We start from the raw sequence: 21,122 nt of genomic DNA, 5'->3' as shown, positions 1-21,122 counted from the left end.
GATGTGGGACTCAATCCCAGGACGCTGGGATCATGACCTGAGCCGAAGGCAGATGCTTAACCAACTGAGCCACCCAGGCGTCCCATAAACTTGTGAAATTTTTAACATTATAAATAAATATTGATACACAGATACTACTGCAATAGTAGCCTACCACCCACATTTTGGTTATTTAATGGAATTTCTACAGTTTAGTTGTGTATGCAAGAACACACACGAGTGCGTACCATAAGGAAAAATTCAGTAATCAACTCTAGTAATCAATTACCTTTGCAATAATAACTTCTTTCTTCAGAATCTTCATAGCATAGTATTTGCCACTTGCCTTCTCTCGAACCAAAATAACTTTCCCAAAAGTGCCTTTACCTAGTAGTTTCAAATAGTCAAAATCATTCATTGTCTGAAAAATACAAATTAAAAAATATGGTATGAAATATCAGATGCAATTTATTTATAAACATATACGTGTATGTTTGCAGTATCTACTCAAAAACAAATTTTACCGATTTCTAAACACACTTAAATGAATAAGAATCTGGTTGGCAATGGCTGCCTCACCGGCAATCATGGATACTCTTAAGCAGTTTTCAGATATGGGAGACAATAATTTTGAACCTCAAATTCCTCAGCTATCAAGCTATCAGTCAAGTGTGGGGTAAAAGGAAAAAAAGAATCATTTTAATTCACTTTCAAGGACTCACTTTCTTTTATTGAAGTATAATTAATACACAGTGTTAGTTTCAGGTGTACAATATAATGATACAACAGTTCTATATATTTCTCAGTGTTCACCAAGATAAGTGTACTCTTAATCACCTTGATCTCTTTGACCCACCCATCCCACCTGGCTTCTCTCTGACGTCTATCAATTTTTCTTTTTTAAAAGATTTTATTTATTTATTTGACAGAGATCACAAGTAGGCAGAGAGGCAGGCAGAAAGAGAGGGAAGAAGCAGGCTCCCTGCTGAGCAGAGAGCCCGATGTGGGGCTCGATCCCAGGACCCTGAGATCATGACCTGAGCTGAAGGCAGAGGCTTTAACCCACTGAGTCACCCAGGCACCCCATCTGACATCTATCAATTTGTTCCCTGTATTTAAAAGTCTGGTTTCTTGGGTCTTCTTTTTCCTCTGTTCATTTGTTTTGTTACTTAAATTCCACATATGAGTGAAATCGTATGGTATTTGTCTTTCTCTGACTGATATTTCAAACAGTATCATACTCTCTAGCTCCATCCATGTCATTGCAAATGGCAGAGGTTTGTTCTTTTTTTGGGCTGAGTGACATTCCGTTGTGTGTATGTATCAGCTCTCCTCACCCATTCACCTGTCAGTGAACACTTGGGTTGCCTTCAAATCCTGCCTCTTATAAATCACGCTGCAATAAACATAGGAATATGCACGTACATTTTCAAATTGGTGTTTTTGTGTCTTTAGGTAAGTACCCAATAGTGGAATTACTGGGTCATATGGTAATTCTATTTTTAATGTTTTGAGGAACTGCCACACTGTTTTCCAAGGACCCAAGTTTTTCAGGGTTTAGTAGGGCCACTATCCCCAAACAACATGGCCATCGAAAATGTCCCCCATAAACATTTCTAAATACATCTAAGGGAGCAGTACCCTTCAGGGAAGCTATTCGAGAATGTACTTTAACAAAATTAGGATGAACTCCTAGGAAGTGAAAGACAGGTGTATAAAAAACGCTGGAAATAACCCTGGAGCCCAGTAAGAAGAAATCTAAGAAGAAGCAGTACAACATCTGAGAAACAAGTTGGTGCAATTCAGAATAGAAAGTCAGAGACATCTAAGAATGTCTTTAATTAATCAGCCTGTTCAGCTTCATTTCTCACTCTTAAGTGAGCTGATTCCCAGGATTTTGCTAAGCAGACCTGCTACTTGCTCTCTACAGCCCCCTTTATGCATGCTTTTCCTGTTTTATGAAGGTTCTTCCACAAATTTCTGTAATTTTGATATTGGTTGTCCACTAATGCCTTTCCCCCACCCGGCTTTTTATTTGTGTGGACTTGTCTCTTTTTTTGTGCCCTTACTACCATTTTAATGGGCTTTTAAGTGGAAGGGGAGATAACTGGGTATGCTCAGTTTATCATCTTAAATTTAAATTCAGTTCAGAGATCTTCATGAATAACAAGTTAAGAACCTGGGTTTTATCCTATAGATGATCAGTAGTTAGTGAAGACTTTTCTGCCATTTTATAACTGTATTTTTTTCCTGTTTACCACCCATCTGAATCAAGAATGTCTCAAATCAATGATCTCACTTCCAACATTAAGAAATTGAACGAGAGCACAATAAGCTGAAGAGAAGAAATGAAATAATAAAGATCAGGGCAGAAATCAATTTTAAAAAATTTTAAAGGAAAAAAGTAGAGGATATCATATTAGAAGATCAATAGAATTGATAAACCTCTAGCCAGATTGCTCAGGAAAATAAAGACGGAAGACACAAATGACTAATGTTACGAATAAAAGAGCTGACATCACTCCAAACTCTACAGACATTAAGAGGATCACATGGGAATATTATAAGCAGCTTTATGCCCATGAAATCAACAAGATACATGAAATGAATAAATTTCCTGAAAACCTCACACTATCAAAGCTCACTCAAACAGAAATAGGTAACTTGAATAGCCCTATGTCTAGTAAGAAAATTGAATTTGTGGTAAAAAAAACTCAACAAGGAAAACTCTAAAGCCAGGTGCTTTCACAGCTGAATTTTATACACATTTAAAGAAGAAATGATACCAATTCTACATAAATTCCTACAGAAAGTTGAGAAAAAGAGAACCATTATTACCCTGGTTATCAAAATCAGACAAAAACATTACAAGAAAACTACAGACCAATATTCTTCATACACATATTTGTAAAAATTTTAAAAAATTTACCAATGCTTATATTCATTTTCAACAATATCTGCTGCCTATAATTTTGAAAATTTTTCCAAATGTCAAGTTACAATATCTTAACCGTTCAATAATATCTTCAGTTCAAAAGTAGCAAAAGGTATCAGGGAAAATAAAAAGGTACATTTATTAATTCAACTCAAAATCAAACATGGTACTAAATATTCAGAATAGAGTTAACAAGGTTACTGTCATTTGAATAGTTGATAGTATTAAGAAATTTTGTTTGCATTAACATTTCTGAAAACCAAGGGATACTAAATAACCACAAAGTTATCTGTGCAAGGTAGTCTCCAACGATGGTGGCCACTAGTCCTTTGACTCCTACGCACATGCCATTCTTCCCCTGAAGAGGTAGGCTCTTCCTTTCCCTGGGCTACCCTTGTGTCCTGCTTTGAACACAGAATATGACCAAAGTGATACTATGCCAGTTCCAGGTCCAGCCTTTAAATCTGGAAGCTTATGCATTCACCCCTTGGAGAAGTCATAACTGAAAGCCAGCCTTCATGCTGTAATGAAAGATACCATGTACAAAGGGCTTGGGTGATGAGACACCATACGCCAAGAGATCACATGGAGGAGAACCAAGAATCCAGACGCATGAGAAAGGATTTCTTGGCTCTTCCAGGCCAGCCTGTATGCTAACGAACGCAACCGCTTGAGAGACCCATGCGAGACCAGTAGAAGTGGCCACACAAACCACAAAATCATGAGAAGTAAGGTACTATTACTGTTCTAAGACGTTAAACTTGGTAGTTTGTTCCATGGCAATAGTGAACTAAGAGACATTATTCTTGTAACGAGGCTCTGATGTTATTTTTGGCTCAAAGATTTATTTGAACAGTACCCTCCTCAATTTGTATCTAAATGCACTGAAAAATGATACTTGCTGTGTCCTATTATTAAATGTCATATAATATTAAATATCATATAATTGGAAACCAAATTCTTAGAGATAAAAATCAGAAAGGAATTTATAAATTGCTTTATGACATTTTCAGATGAAAAGCAATATGTAATTATAAAATATTACTAGATTCCTTAAGGATTGCAATTCTTAGAGAAAAGGTAGTTTTACAAAAATATAATAGCCTTATCCCTAAATTTCACAGCTTCTATCAGTTTGACTGCCAACCTTAAAAAAAAGGGAATTTGTATGGAAATTAATATTAGTAAAAGCAACCTATGTGAAAAAAAATCAGAAACAGATTTCATACCTATTTTGACAAAACTTAAGAAAATTTTAAAAGTATCTTTGATACCAAATGCTCACGTTCAGCATGGTACACACAGTAATTATCTAGTCTTTACTAACGAAATATAACCCATTACAAAACGTTTCCCTCTTTTAGATGGTGTTAAGGGGAAAAAATAACGGTAAGACTTTAATAAAAGATGACAGCATGGATCCTCTGCAGAAAAATCAATCCTCTAAAACCCAATCCCTCAAATTTATTATGTAAATATTTAACACAGTTCTAGTCTTTCCTTCACATCATCTCCAGCGTGTTGATGTGGCTGTTTTCGGTTAAGAGATGCACGGACATACACAACAAATGCTTAGTAAATGTATTCAAATACACACTAGAGTATAAGAAGAAGGCTAATTATGTAGTCCAAAACGTAGGTCAAAGAATATGAATATATAATTGAAGATGAACACAAGAAACCTCTCAGCACGTTTGGTCAAAGAAGATAAACCCACAATTTACAACGCTAAGAGCTAAACCAAGAGCTAAAAAGGGAGGCTCTCAAGAAATTCACCTCTTTGTCCAACAAGGAGCCACGGATCTGCGGCTCCTTCCCTGACTAGGCAAGGAGATCGAGGGTTCTGCAGGTCCCTGTGAAACTTCTTCACCTTTTCTCCAAGTGCCAGCCATTAAGTAACAAAACTCCAAAGACCAGAGGCAGACACAATGGGAAGATGGCATGTACTGCTCAGACTTGACACCAAGTCAGGAGACCACAAACAGCTGCCCTCAGAGAGGCCCGCGCTGGGCACTTAAAAATTAGGCAGAATGTTGACTCGCACTTGACTGTTGATCTTGTACGCTGTGCCCTTCACATAGTTGACTCTACGGAGAACGGCCGCTCGGCAGACCAAGATTAGGCCCTTCTGAGTCCTCTCATCAAATTCCTTTAAAGATCGTCTTTTGGTTGAAACACAGACCAGAGCATAAATCTCATTATGAGGCCTCTGACCCTTTTCCACCACTCGGTGTGTTTCCTTAAAAGATGTTTCACCTGTGCTGCGGATACTGGGTGACCCGCTCCCACTAACAGCGGTCGCCGGCTGTGTGCTGGAGGCGAGACAAAACAACTCCGACGGTTCTCAGCGGAGCGAACACAAGCAGTAGCCCTTCCCCTCCTCCCATCGCTCATTTTTCAAAAAGTGAACAAAGAAGAAAATGTATGCTGTAAACTATGAGAAAGGCATTCTTATTTCAGAATATCTGTTTACAGTGTTTGAGATGAAAAATAAACGACTTTAGTCATTCTTTTTATGAAACCTGATACACATAGAGGATGTAGTACTAGGGAACTAGGGAGGTGATAGCACTCTTTTACCTTCTTTAACGAAGTTGTTAGGACCATCACAAAAGAGTGGTACAGAGGTTTGAACTTTTTCTACATTCTTTGTCATTTAAAACAGTTTTTATACTATCTCATTTAAAATGAAATGAAATAGGGCTGCCTGGGAGGCCCAGTTGGTTGAGTGTCCGACTCTGGATTCCAGGTCAGGTCATGCTCTCAGGGTCCTGAGATCGAGCCCTGAGTCAGGCTCCAGGCTCAGCAGGGAGTCTGCCTGGGACTCTCCCTTTCCCTCTTCTCCTGCTTACGTGCCCCCACTGCCCTCTCTCTCAATAAATTAATTAATTAATGAAATCTTTAAAAATGTTTTTAAAAAATGAAATGAAATAATAATAAACAATAGAAATCAGATATAGGTCAAATAAGACAACGAATCGCCCTATTTTCAAAATACCATTCATATCAATTTTTAATTTCTGAGACCCAGTTTCAGTGAGATTTCTTAGAGAATCTGCTTTAAAAACCCTACTTTCTATCATTACTCTGTAATATTAAAATTCTACTGATTTTCCCAAGAGTATATCAATATATAATGAAATTAACTGAAACAGAGTATGCACAACAGCTTGACATAAATATTTTGAGAAACCAAGTACAATCATAAGAGAGAATGTCTGTATAATTTTGTTCTCCAATATAACTTGGTCATGTAATGAGTCTAATAATTATACTGATTATAAAGGCTCATGAGATATCAATCAATAATAAGAAATAAGGTGCACATTGAAGTTAGACGGTATAAAATTAAAAGTCCTTACATGTTTGAATAAGATTTTAACTTTTCTGAATGTCAGATGAATCACCTACAAAATGGGATAATCAGGCTCACCTGATTTTTGAGAGATTAAATCAGATAATATATATAACAGTGCTATCAAGAGCACAGCACCAAATAAACTTAAAATAAACGTTTACAAGTGATAATTAGTGAAGGTGATGAATTCGAAGATATTCCACACTAGTAACTGTGAAAGGAGGAAATTGCTCTGTGCTTTTTTAACATGATTTATAACCAGCCTTAAAGAAAAAAAGATAAAATAAAATCCTCCATGCTTTTGATTTTTACATCTTTGAAAATGTCTCTTTTCATTCAAAATTTTTTGGTAAAAAATTCCCATATTCATTTCTAAATCCTCTCATCAATCAGCAAGAGTATTTCTAGTTAGGGTATTATAAACTCCCCACTTCCAACCTGTAACCACCTCAACAGCAGTTGTTTTAGGAATTTCAGCTAAAGGAGGTATAGTGCTACAGCTTGTTACTAGATGGGGTAGTACGGAATTCAAAGGACAAGATTAATTGGTACCTGATTTTAAATTTATGAGCAGAGCCACAATCTACAAGTGCACATACACATCCAAAAGAAGCTTCCTTACCTCTGAGTAGGTGAGTAAATCTAGACCGTTTCTTTATTTTTATTTCTTTGCAATGACTAAAGAACAAGGGGGCATTAAGCTGACTTAAAAGAGGGACTCATTTCAACTAACAGAGGTAAGTCTTTAATGAAGACACAAAGAGTTCTCAGATATTTGACCAAGATCAAGTAAAGACTATTATAATTAGAACAGAAATTTCAGATAAGGAGAGAGAAATTAACTTCATTCATACATTTAGACGTGGAAAAAGGAGGATTTGAACTCAAGCAGTCTAACTCCGAAGAGTTCTTATTCACTATGTTAAGACCAAATCACATGGGTAATTACATTAGAAATTGGTGTTTTCCTACATGGAGATTAAATTTACAATTCACTATAACAAATATAATCTAACATGATAAATGGCATGTTCATTTAATTTGAACACTTAGATCTTTAATCTTAAAATATCATTTTCATACAAGGAAGTTGTTTTTTAATTTTTTTTAAGATTTTATTTATTTATTTATAGACAGAGATCACAAGTAGGCAGAGAGGCAGGCGGGGGTGGGGGGGGAAGCAGGCCCCCCGCTGAGCAGAGAGCCCGATATGGGGCTGGATCCTAGGACCCTGAGATCATGACCTGAGCCAAAGGCAGAGGCTTTAACCCACTGAGCCACCCAGATGCCTCTAATCTTAAAATATCATTTTCATACAAGGAAGTTGTTTTTTAATTTTTTTTTAAAGATTTTATTTATTATTGGATAGAAAGACGGTGAGAGGAGGAACACAAGCAGGGGGGTTGGAGAGGGAGAAGCAGGCTCCCCGCCAAGCAGGGAGCCTGATGCAGGGCTCGATCTCAAGACCCCAGGATCATGACTTAAGCAGAAGGAAGACCCTTAATGACTGAGTCACCAGGCACCCCTAATTTTCTTTTGTTTTTTTAAAGATTTATTTATTTATTTTAGAGAGAGAGTGAGTGGGGGGAGTGGCAAAGGGAGAGAGACTCTAAGACAGACTCCCCAGAGCACAGAGCTCAATGTGGGGCTTGACCCCAGGACCCTGAGATCATGACCTGAGCCAGAATCAACAGTCAGATGCTTAAGCGACTGAGCCACACAGGCACCCAGCTTTTTATTTTCTATAACAACGAAAATCATAATTAACAAGTCCATCAATCTATAAACTGGCATTTATTAATCTCGAAGACTCAGGGAAGGAAAACTCCTTTCCCACACTGGCTCAGGAGCAGCCGTTAAAATAAAAAGCTATTAGTGAGGCTGGGGCATCAGGCAGGAACCAGAACCATGTCTCCTCTGCTTTGAGCATACAAAATACCAAATGGAAAATGACCAGATCATTAGGGAAAACATTATTTCCAAGTTCTAAAATGGTATGAAAAACAATAAGAGAAAAATGCAAATTTTAAATCAGCACAATGGCGCTTCACTCAACAAGTTTGCCCGAAGCCTGATCAGCAGTGTTAAGTGCCAACCCATGAAAATGAGGTGACATCTAAATTACTTGGTCTTAAACAATGACAGGTATTTCAGATTTACCAGGATGAACACCACCCACACCTACATATTTGCATAACATAAAATCATCTCGGCCAACACTTCTTGCAAATGGCTATTTTAGTGTATTTCTTCCAGATACATATACTGTGCGCTGAGGAGGGAATACATTACTATTCTCTACCTTTCTTTTATGATGGGTTGTGGAAGCATCCATCTCTTCCTCCCCTATATTATCAATTTGTGAAGTTGGACTACAATTCATTCTCTCCTCTTCTTGTCTCTGAAGTCTGTCTGCTACAGCTTGAATGGCTTCTGTCCACTCTTCCCTATAAAAACAAGTACAGTTTGCCATTAATAAAGAATGGTAAATGATTCAAATATTTCCCTTTCGTAAAATATGACATCAACACAAATAAAATCTACTCCAGGATCACACACACCTATACGTGGTAAACATATCCTCCTCCCACACTAATTCAAAGGTGAAATTATTCCCAAAAGCACTTAACATTATAGACCTTACAATTGTAGGAGCATTTATTTAAGTATATAAGAAAAAAGAAGGAAAGGATCATAAGAAACCTTTATAAGATTATAAGAAACCCTATAAAGGTTAAAACCCTTTAAAAGTACAGTTAAATTTTATTGCCTATCCACATCTTACCTATAAAGTAAATTGACTTCCTAGAGCTTGCTGCCCCTTAAGACTTTTTTGTTTAGCCATTGTTAAGTTTATCATTGGTATAGTCAAGATGTACTGTGGTCCAATGGCAGTTCCAAGAGAAGGTTTTCAAAGTCAAAGCCTTTTACTGTTTTTTTTTTTTTTTTAAATTTCTTTTCAGTGTTCCAGAACCAAATCACAGATAGGTTAAAAAAAAAAAAAAAAAAAGTCATAGTTTGTGGGTAAACCAGTAAATCTCAGGAGCACTGGGTGAAATTTGTATTATCAGATCAAGAATCATTCATTTCCATATAAATTTTTAAAGCAATGTGTGCTTCTTAAAGTCTGTTAAAATTTTGAGTGGAATTGTCAATTTGGGATAGATTACTATCTGAAATTAAATTTTCCACTCCATGAACATGGTATAGTCTCCATTTATTTAAGTCTTTAATTTCCCAATGCAATCTTTTGTGACTTTCTGTGAAAACATCTTGTACATTTTAAATTTATTCAGAAGTATTTTATTTTTAAAAGAGTATTTGTTTTTTATTGAAAAATAGTTGACATACAGTATAACATTAATTTCAGGTGTACAACATAGTTACTCAATACTTACATGCACTATGAAATGTTCACCACATAAATGTAACTACCCTGTTATGATACAATTTATTACAATATTATTGACTATATCTGCTATGCTGTATTTTATACCCCTGTGACTTACTTTCTGTAGGTTTTTGGAAAAATGTCTATTCGAGCCATCTGCCTTTTTTTATTTCAGATTATTGGGGGGGGTGGTTAGCATTAAGTTATAGGAGTTCTTTGTATATGTTGGGTATTAACCCTTTATCAGATATGTCATTTGCAAATATCTTCTCTCATTCAGTATGTCTTTTTGTTTTGTTGATTGTTTCCTCTGTAAAAGCATTTTAGTTTGATGCAGTTTCAGTTGTTTGTTTTGGCTTTTGTTGCCCTTGACTCAGAAGAGAGATCCAAAAAGTACTGCTGAAACCATTGTCCTAATTCTTTGAGGGGTTTTATCATTTCAGGTCTTATATTTAGATATTTATTTCAGTTCAAGTTTATTTTTGTGTATGATGTTTAAAAAAAAAAAAAAGTGGCCCAGTTTCATTCTTTTGCAGTAGTTGCACGGTTTTCCCAACACAAATGACTGAAGAAACTCTCTTTCCCTATTGTATATTCTAGCATACTCTATTGTAGATGAAATGACAAAATAAGCATTGGTTTACTTCTGGGCTACCTGTTCTGTTCCATTGATCTGTGTGTCAATTTTTGTGCCAGCACCAGACTGTTTTGATGACCACAGCTTGCCACTGTATCTTGAAATCTGGAATTGTAATACTACCTGCTTTGTTTTTCTTTCTCAAGGTTGCGTTTGCTATTCAGGGTCTTCTGTGGTTCCATACAAATTTTAGTTTTATGAAAAAATTATTGATATTTTGATAGGGTTTGCAATGAATCTGCAGATTGCTTCGGGTAGTCTGGACATTTTAACATTAATTCTTCTAACCCATGAACACGTTGTATCTTTCCAATTATTTGTATCGCTTTTTATTTCTTTCCTCAGTGTCTTACAGTTTTCAGAGTGCAGGTTTTCAGTTCCTAGGTTAAATTTATTCTTTTTGAATCAATTTATTCTTTTTGAATCAATTGCAAATCTTAATTTCTCTTTCTGATAGTTTCTTATAAGTGCCTAGAAAAGCAATAGATTTCTGTATGTTACTTTTGTATCCTGCAAATTTAGTAAATTCATTTATTACTTCTACTAATTTTCTTGGTCAAGTTCTAGGGTTTTCTATATATAGTATCACTCACCTACAAAAAGTGACAGCTTTACTTCTTCCTTGCCAATTTGGATGCCTTTTATTTTTCTTTTCTGACTGCTAGGGTTAACACTTCCAGTACTGAGTTGATTAAAAAGGGTAAGAGTGGACATCCTAGTCTTGCTCCTGATCGTAGAGGAAAAGCTTGCAAATTTTCACCATTAAGTATGAAGCTAGCTATGCGTTTATGGACTTTACTGTGTGGAGGTACAATCCCTCTATATCCATTCTGTTGAGAATGAATGGATGTTGTAATTCGTTAAATGCTTTTTCTGAATCTATGGAGATGATCATATGATTTCTATCCTCATTTTGTTAATGTGCAGTATCACACTCACTGACTGATCTGTGGATATAAAACCACCCTTGCACCATGGAATAAATCCTATTTGATCATGGGGAATGATCTTTTTAATGTACTTTGAATCTGGTTTGTTAACGTTTTGTTCCAATTTTGCATCTGTGTTCATCAGAGATATTGGCCTATAATTTTCTTTCTGTCTGGTTTTGGAATTACACTCATGCTGGTCTCACAGAATGAATTTAGAAACAATCCTTACTCTTTAATTTTCTAGGAACTGTTCGAGAAGAATAGGTATTAAATCTTCTATTATTAAATCTATTTTAGATTTAAATTAATCTATTATTAAATTTATTTCATTTAATTTGAGTTAATCAATTAAATCTTAAATTTAATACCTATTAAGTAATAGGTATTAAATATTTCGTAAAATTAACCTATGAAGCCATCTGGTCCTGGACTTTTTTACTTATTGGGAATTATTTGATTACTGACTCAATTCTATTATTACTAATTGGTCTGTTTACATTTTCTATTTCTTCATCTTTCATCTTGGAAGATTCTAGGTTTCTACTAATTTATCCATCTCTTCTAGGTTGCCCAATTTATTGGCATATAATTTTTCATAAGAATCACTTTAAACCCTTTGTATTTCTGTGGTGTCAGCTATAACTTTTGTTTCATTTCTAATTTGGAGTCCTGTCTTTTTTTGTTAAGAGTCTGGCTAAAGGTCTATATCAATTTTGTTCTGCTTTTCAACAAACTAGCTCTTAGTTTCATTGATCTTTTCTACTATTTTTTTTAAGTCTCCATTTTATTTATTTCCACTCTGGTGTGATTATTTCTTTCCCTCTACTAACACTGGGCTTGGTCCTTCTTTTTCTTGACTAAGGTTAGATTGTTGGAGATTTTTGTTTTTTTCTTTTTTGGTAGGCCTGTATCATTGGAAATTTGCTTCTTTTAACTGCCTTTGCTGGGTAGCAAAGATTTTGAACTGTTGTATTTCCATTTTCATTTCTCTGCATCAATCTTTAAAATTTTCTCTGTGTATATATCTGTTAGGTCTGTCTGGTCTAATGTGTCATTCAAGCCACTGTTTCCTTCTTTATTAATTTTTTTCTGCATAATTTCTCCACTGATGTAAATGGGGTGCTAACATCCCCTCCTATTATGTTAATTTCTACTTTTATGTCTGTTAATTTGCTTTATATATTTAGGTGCTCCTACGTTGGTGCATGGAAATTGATAACCATTATATTCTTGACTTGATCCCTTCATCATTATGCAATGCCCATCTATGTCTCCTGTTACAGTCTTTCTTTGAAAGTTTATTTTGTCTGATAGGAGTGTTGTTACCCCAGCTTCGTCGTCATCATCTTCTTTTTTTTTTTTTTTTTTTTCACTTCCATTCATACAGTCTGTGTTTTGTTAGCCTTTCGCTTTCAGTCTGTCTGTGTCTTAAGGTCTGAAGTGAGTCTCTGGTAGACAGCATCTAACTGGGTCTTATTTTCCCCCCCCTCATTCAGTCACCCTTTATCTTTTGAGTGGAACTGAAAGTCCATTTACATTAAAAGTAATTACTGATAGGGATGCACTTACTGCCATTTGTTGGCATATAACAACTGGCATGTAACCATTTTCTAGTTGTTCTGTAGTTCTTCTTGGTTCCTTTCTTCTTCTCTTACTCTCCTCCCTTGTGATTTTATGATTTTCTTGAGTGCTAAGTTTGGATTCTTTTCTCTTTAGAGGTTTTGTATCTATTAAAGGTTTTCAGTGTATGGTTCATATAAGGTTCACATAAAACACTCTATGTATATAAGTCTATTAAAGCTAATGTTCAATTAACTTTAACACATTCTAAAAGCACTATATTTTTACTATTGCTATATTTTACTATTACTAATACATTTTATGTATTTGACTTCACAGTTTATAATTTAATTTGTATATACATTAATTAATTATTCTAGATATAACTGATTTTACTACTTTCATCTCTTGATCTTCATACTAGTTTTATAAATGACTGATTGACTACCTTTACCATATGTTTGCTTTTACCACTGAAATTTTTCATTAGTAATTTTCTTCGTTCTCATTATGGCCTGTCTTTTCTTCTTAAAAAAGTCCCTTTAACATCTCTTATAAGGCCAGTTGAGTTGTGATGAGCTTAACTTTCATTTGTCTGGGAAACTCTTTTCTCCTTCCTTCTATGGTGAATGACAACCTTGCTGAATAGAGTATTCTTGGCTCTAGTTTTCTTCCTTTCATCACTTAGATTATATCATGCCACTCGCTTCTGGCTTGCAAAGTTTCTGCTGAAAGATCAGCCTTACCACATTTCCCTTTTATATAACTTGCTACCTCTATGATTATTTTTCATCTTTAATTTTTGATATTTTAATTATTGTGTGTCTTGATGCGGATCTCTTTGGGTTTATCTTATTCAGGACTCTTTATGCTTCCTGGACCTGGCTGTCTGTTTCCTTCTACAGGTTAGGAAGTTTTCAATTCTTAGTTCTTCAAAGAAGTTTTCTTCCCCCTTTTCTCTCTCTTCTCCTTTGAGAACCCTATAATGCAAATATTACTAAGTTTGATGTTATATTTTTAGATTCTTTTACTCTTTGCTGTTCAGCTTGAGTGTCTTCCAGTACTTTCAGGTTTTGTCTTTCGGATTGCTGATCTGTTCTTCTGCATACTTTAGTTATTCCCTCTAAGTGATGCCTGCTGGGTGTGGAGGGGCAGGAGCAGCTTTGGAGGGACACCCAACAGTGCAGGTCCATACGGCAGGTGTCTGCAGTGCTAGCAAGGCAGAAGGAGAGTGTCAGAACTGGTGCCTTCCAGCACGGGGCCAACTACACTGAAGGAGGTCAAGAAAAATAGCACCTGCCAGTTCTTCCATTACCGGAGAAAGTTCCTACAGATTCCTGATCCTCCAGCACAACCTTACAATCTTCACCAATAGCCCAGAAGCTTTCAAACTACTGCCTCTATACTGGGTCACAGAGTGAGTGATACCGTGCACACATTCTTTGAGAGTGCTGTTACATATAGCTCTCCGCCTTTCCTGGAGTTAAGACCCACTAATTTTCAAAGCCAGAGGCTATGGAGGCATGCCTTCCCAGTGCAAATCCAGGGCTGAGGTGTCCAATAGAGGTCCTCACATAAGACTTCCGCAACTGTGATAGCCCTCCTGTTTGTGAGTTAGCGTATCTGAGGTTTGGTTTCCAAGTTTGTCTCTGTACCTCCTACTCTTCTTGATGTGGTTTTTAAAATATATCTTTAGTCATGGAAGAGCTGTTCAGTAGTCTTCAGGTTTTTCTCAAAGTGAGTTACTCTATATATAGTTATGGCAACGGTGTGACTGTGAGAGGAGGTGATCTCAAAATCTTCCTACTCTGCCAGTCTCCCTTGAACAACATCAATCGACTGTTTTCTTAGAAAGTTTCTTTCTTTGGCAGCATTCTTCACTTTCTTAGAGACCCCTTCCTGAGTTATCTATTTCTGACTATTTATCTGCTGTGGAGGCTTTTAAAAATCTTTTTAATTTTCTAATTTTTTGGTAGTACTTACAAATAAAGTTGGTTTTGTATGTTTACCTTGTATCCTGAAGCCTTATTAAGTTGCCAAATGTCTAAAAATAAGAGCAGTTTTACATCTTTCTTTCCAATCTATTTGCCTTCTACTTATTTTTCTTGCCTTAAATGACCTATATCAGACGATTAGTAGAATGTTAAATAAAACTGGTGAGAGAAGACATTGCTACTCTGTTCCAGATCTTAGGGAGAGAGCACTGAAGGTTTTACCTTTGATGATCACATAAGCTATAGGTTTTTTTATAGACAGAAGTTGAGTAAGTTCCCCTCTATCCCTTGTCAGCTGAGTGTTTTAGTGATGAAAGGGTACTGAATTCTGGCAAATGCTTTTCCTGCATCTGTTGCGATGACCATGTGGTTTTTCTACTTTAACCTCTGAATATAGGGAATTTAATGATTTCAGATAATAATGCAACTGAACTCTTTGGATACACTCCATTTGGTCATGATTTATTATTTTTTCCATATTTTTGGAATTTGTTAAAATTTTGTTAAGAAACATTGCACTGATGTTTGCAAGTATATTAGACTATAGTTCTATCTTCTTATGATAGCTTTGCCTGGTTTTTGAAACAGGAATGCCCTTTTAAATAAGTTGGAAAGTGTTCTCTTCTCCATTATTTTCTGAAATAGACTGTGTAGGACTGGTAATATTTCTTTAAATATTTGACAGAACTCATCAGTGAAGCCATCTGGACTTGGGAGTTTTCTTTGAGAAAAGGTTTTTAAATTATTAACTCAATTCTATTCATTGACATTGGCTGTTCAAGTTTTCTAATGTTTTCTTGGGTTGGTATATTTGTAATCTGTGTCTTCCCTCTTTTCTTCCTTTTCTTTAACAATCTTCCAAGACGCTTTCCGTTCTTTTCGTTTTTTTCGAAGAATTAGCTTTGGTTTATTGATGATCATTTTGTTTTCTATTTCACTGATTTTTGAGCTCTAATATCTCCTCTGGATATTTACTTGGGTTTACTCTACTTTCCTAGTTTCTTAAAAAGAAAGTTTAGGTTACTGACTTAACTTTCTTCTTTTTGTGTATAGGCATTTATTGTTATAAAATTTCCCTCTAAGCACTAATTTTTATATGCTTTATTTTCATTATCACTCATTTAAAAATGATTTTCTAACGGCTCCTGTGAATTTTGTTTTTGACCCAGTGATTTTTAAGAGGTATGCTGTTTAATTTCCAAATACTTAGAAGCTTTTCAGGTTCTTATTCTTACTGATTTTGAAGCAATTCTATTGAAGCAAAAACCATATTTTATATAATTTCAGACATGCTAAATATATTAAGAATTGTTTATGATCCAGAATATGAGCTGTCCTGGTGAATATACCATGTGCGTTTGAAAACAATGTGTATACTCTCACTTTTGGGTATAGTATTCTGTAAATATCAACTACATCAAGGTGGATGACAGTGTTATTCTACGACTTTGCTTATTGTTTTTCTCTAGCTGCTCTATCACTTACTGGAGAGAATTTAAAAATCTACAAATATGGTTGTGGGATTGTCAACTTTTCTCTGTCCAATTCTGTTATTGCATATATACATATTTATGATTGTTACAGCATCCATATTCATTGACCCTTTTATCATTATAAAGTGTCCTGGAACTCTCTAGAATATTATTTTATTTTGAAATCTGATATAGCAAATCTCTCCCTATGGTTATTATTGGCATAATATATTTTTCTAATCCATTTATTTTCAACTTAGCTATGTCTTTATAATGCTTAAAGTACATTTCTTATAAACAGCACATAAGTCAGCCTCGTATTTTTAATTCTGAAACTCTCTGCCTTTTAACTGCAGTGTTTAACCCATTAATACTTAATTGAACTATATATATGGTTACACATAAGTCTACCATTTTACTTTTTCCTACTTACCTCCTCTTCTTTTTTTCCTCCCTGTTTTTGTTTCATTATTTTAAAAATTTTCAGAATTCCATTTCATTTTTCCTGTTGGCTTCCCTGCCTTGTTTTTGGCATACTTTTATATATAGCATTAACTTCACACAGTCAACTTACATAATGTACTCTGGATTAATAAATTTTTTATGATTCTATTTCTCCTCATATCAGCATTATAGTCATCAGGTGCTTGCTTTCCTTTTAGCAATGAAATCTTAACATTCATCCTCAATTTAACAAAATCTAATATTATATGTCCATACTTTTAAGTCTTGTAGGAAACTGTGATGTCTAAGACATTAACTCTCATTTTTCCCTCAACCTCAGTTTATATATTATTATTTTAATTTTTCATTATTCATATAATTAAAGCACAAATTATTATTCATAAGATCAACTTGGTTTTATCAACTTATTTACTATTTTGTTTTTCACTCCTTCTTACATCTCTTCTCCCATCTGGGATTATTTTTAGTCTGTCTGAATAATGCGGTTAGTATTTCCTTTCCTGCAAGTCTGCTGGTGAGAAATTCTATTATTTCTTAACTGAAGTTATTGAAATATTTGACTGAAATATTTTCATCTTAGTTTCACCCTTGGAAAGTGGTTTTGCTCATCAGCATTTATTTTCTTTCAGCACTTTGAGAACATCATTCCATTATCTCCAATTATCATTCCATCCCATATAGTCCATGTCAGTTATTTCTATTGATAACACCTTTTGGTCTAATTGATGCTCTTTTGAAGGCAACTTATCTCTATTGGCTTTGAGGATTTTCCCATGTCTCTGTTTTCAAAAGTCTAATGACACTAAAGTGGGTTTTCTTTGTATTTTTCTGGCATGAGATTTTCAGGACTTCCCAAATATGTGGTTTGCTATCTTTAGCCATTTTAGAAATTTTTCAGCCATTATCACTTCAAATATTTTCTGACCCATTGTTTCTCTCCTCCATTTTGAAACTCCAATTATGTATATGTAAGACCCTCTCACTGCGTTCATCTTACATTGGCTTCTTATTTACTTTTATTTTCCATCCTTATCTCCATGTTTCATTCTGCATATTTTGTTATAACCTATACTTGAGCTCCTAATTTTCCCCAATGTTAGGCCTAATTTACTGTTAAAACTATCCACAAGTACTCGTAATTTTAATTTTTTTTTCAATTTTAGAATTCCCATTTTATACTTTTTTATAATTTCTAGCTCTCTGATGAATTTCCTGTCTTAAATGTTATTTCCCTGAATATACTCACACAGAGTTCTTTTCATCTCTGTCCGATAACTCCATTATCTGGAGAGCCTATTCAGTTGTCTATTTTGTCTCTGTGGTTTCAGAATCTTTGAACCTTTGTGTACTTGTTTATTTTTTAATCCTATCAAACAATGTACATTAAAACGTAAATAGAATTTGAGATTGTTTATATTTACTTTTAACAGTCCCAAGGAGACTTAGCAAAAGTGAATCACATTAACCAAACTTTGACCTCAAATAATTGAAAGCTAGACTTCAATCCTTAAAAGGTAAGTCTAAATCCAGTTTATCCTTTTTTCTAGTGCCAACCTAAAATGTACTGATGTACCATGACCCCTCTTTGGTAGGCCCTGGATTCCAGGACATGATTCCTACATCTGACAGTTACTCCAAACGTCAGTGTCTCAGACACTTCTAGAATTGGCAGGCAAACCCTAGTAAAAGAGTGGGCTCATCTCTCTGGGTTTTCACCCTTCCATAAAGTTTTGTTCCCATCATTCTTCACAGGTAAATTGTCCTGTGTATGCCTTTTCTTCTTTTTAAATTTTGTCCATCTTTTCAGAGAGTTCTCAGGTTGACTATTGACCTAAATTACCTCACTCACCACAATTAAAATATGTATGTCTGCTCTGCAGAGAAGTATTGGGCCCAAATATCTCACTAATCAAAGAAAGCAAGCAATCTTCTAGTTCCCACATAATGTTAGAAAATATACTCAATTTGGAAAACAGAATGGAGACCCCCCCATGAAGCAAATACATTTATCTATTTAAAGTATACATACTACTTAAATGAAAATGAATCAATTTTCATAATCATTCATTTAAAAATATGCATTTAATTAAAATGCCTAATATATGCATGCTAGTAAAGCTCAGTAAGCCATAGTGTAGTACGAACTTACAGCCTGTAAACATGTACAATGAAGTGTTCTAGGTAAAATGATAATACGTTTGCACTGAGAAGAAAAACAATGTTAAGTTTGGAGTGGGGACCAAAGGAGCGAAATGATTTATAAATGGGGACGTATACGGTGAGCTGGTATAGGAAGAAACAGGCAAGGGAAGGCATGTCTGGTATAAGGGCAAAAAGGCCCGGAAGCCCCACAAGTGACATGAGAGTCACTGCAGAACTGGGACTTGGGAAACTACAAACAGCTCCCTGTAGCTGTGACAGAAGGGGGTATAGGCGTGCACATGAACGTGTGTGGGCGAGTGTAGTGGGGCCATCGTTGTGACAATGAAAGTGATTAGCTCTAAGAAAGAAAAATACTCTCGGTTGTAAAGTGGATGTCCCAGTGTAACAAAATAAACTGTACATGAAACATCATATTTCATATATGACAGTAATTTGAAGTGTGTTCAGTCAAACCAAAGAAAAAACAAATGTTTATGCTATCACAAAAATTATTATGTATTTTAAAACAAAAAAATAATAGGCCATCCTACCTGAAAGGAAGAGACAAAATTACTATTATCTGCAGATACTATGCCTGCAAAAGCTAAGAACGTTTTGGGGGAAAAAAAAAAAGCAGCAACTGAAGTTTTGCTTTACTCTAATGTTTGCTTTTACCTGAAATTTTTTCCTTTCTTAATTTTCTTACTTCTAGTTAAGGCCTTTTCCTTCCCTTAGAAGTTAAAAGCTTTATTGGCCTTCTCTAACAAAAACCATGTGGTCTTAGTGCTAGAATGACAGAGAAATCAAAGAGAAAAAAAAAGAAAAAAACCTAAAAATACAAATATTTATGTATATGTGCCATCCGTAATCAATGAAGACAGAATGGATTATTCAATGAAAAGAAATGAAGAACTGAGCTGGTACAATAGTCTCATCCGTTGGAAAATGCAGATTCTAAACGTCTATCATGCAATAAAACAAATAGAAGGGTTTTTTTTAGATTAAGATTAGAGATACATATTTCATTTACAACAAGAACGGATTTTAGACTGGCAGACAGAACATAGAAAATACACAGCTTTTCTAGTTCTCACTACATTTTTTCTAAGTCTTCATTAACATTAAAGTCATATAAAATCTCCAAGCACCAGATTCTAGATGAATGTAGAAAAACACACCCCATGGTAAATATAAAGATGCTGTTTTTTCATTTTTTACTAAAACTGCTTTCTTCTAGTCATAAATGCAAATAAAAACTGATTGTTCAGAAAAGTAGCGTGATATATAAATGCAGGAACTATTCTGAAGTCTTAAGACATGGCGTAAATCCAGCTTTGCAAACGTAAATGGCAAAATTAATCATGCTTCAATGAGATGTTGTAAATCCACTAAGAATAATATTTCCATTCATTCAGCCAGTCAACAAATACTATGCTGGATCCTGTAAAGATAGAATATTGAGCAAGGAAAATACGATCCCTGCTAGTCAAGAACCTCATGGTCTAGCGAGAAAGGCAAATGAAGATTACAGGGCTGACAGACTGGATATAAAAGGTACAGGGAGGTGCACAGTCTCTAGCGGGGGGACCTCCCTCGTCTACAAGAGTCAGAGAAGGTTTTGTAGGAAATGTGGTGTTTGAAGCTCAGATCTGACAGATGAATGGGAACTGCCCCAATCATGGTTACGGGTGGAAGTATAAGCACACTGAGGACTTAGCAGATAGAAATGTCCCGGGGAAGACAGGAGTGGACAGGGAGAAAAGGCATACGGAATTGTATGTACACTCAAGACCTAAATATGTCTGCACAGAGTAATACCGGGAGTGTACAAAAGAAAATTGGATCTGTCCTTAACTCCGGTTATAAAATTATGTTTACTGATCAAAAGCATTATTAAAATAATACTTTACTATTTACTAGGCCTTATGGGAGGTTATTTTTGGCTTTTTTTCCAAAAATCTTAGACAAATCTCCTAAGACCTGCTTTACTCATTTGGAACATAAAGCTAGTAATATTTGACTTCATGAGGTTGCTGATTTGGATCAACCATGATAACATCCGTGCAAGAAAATGGTTTTGTGGTTGGGCTTGTTGGACTTAACTCAGCACCAGATAAAAGGGTATGAAAAGGGAACTAGGGGGTTGGGGGGCAGAGGTCGCAGGAATGCACAGATCCGGAGCATGACAATATGGGCTCAGGGAAGTGGCCACTCCCCTCTTTAGCAATGAGGCCGGTCGAGGCCCATGAATCCAGGT

General features: G+C 35.3%; 1 protein-coding gene across 4 annotated transcripts in view; it reads right to left on the bottom strand.

Annotated features, from left to right (window-relative positions):
• AKT3 (AKT serine/threonine kinase 3) overlaps positions 1-21,122 on the bottom strand; it is a 295,963-nt gene that overhangs the window by 117,658 nt on the left and 157,183 nt on the right. For all 4 annotated transcript variants that reach the window (XM_032862896.1, XM_032862895.1, XM_032862898.1 and 1 more), the window contains 2 exons: positions 8,575-8,719; positions 269-400 (listed from right to left, as the gene is read on the bottom strand). In XM_032862896.1, the coding sequence (XP_032718787.1) occupies positions 269-400; positions 8,575-8,719 (277 nt within the window). The remainder of the gene's footprint in view (positions 1-268; positions 401-8,574; positions 8,720-21,122) is intronic.

The sequence above is a fragment of the Lontra canadensis genome, unplaced genomic scaffold (assembly GCF_010015895.1).
Source record: "Lontra canadensis isolate GAN:19392208 unplaced genomic scaffold, GSC_riverotter_1.0 scaffold24, whole genome shotgun sequence".
NCBI classification, from domain to species: Eukaryota; Metazoa; Chordata; class Mammalia; order Carnivora; family Mustelidae; genus Lontra; species Lontra canadensis.
Note: the sequence above shows the minus strand (reverse complement) of the source record. Positions and strands in the feature narration are given on the sequence as shown.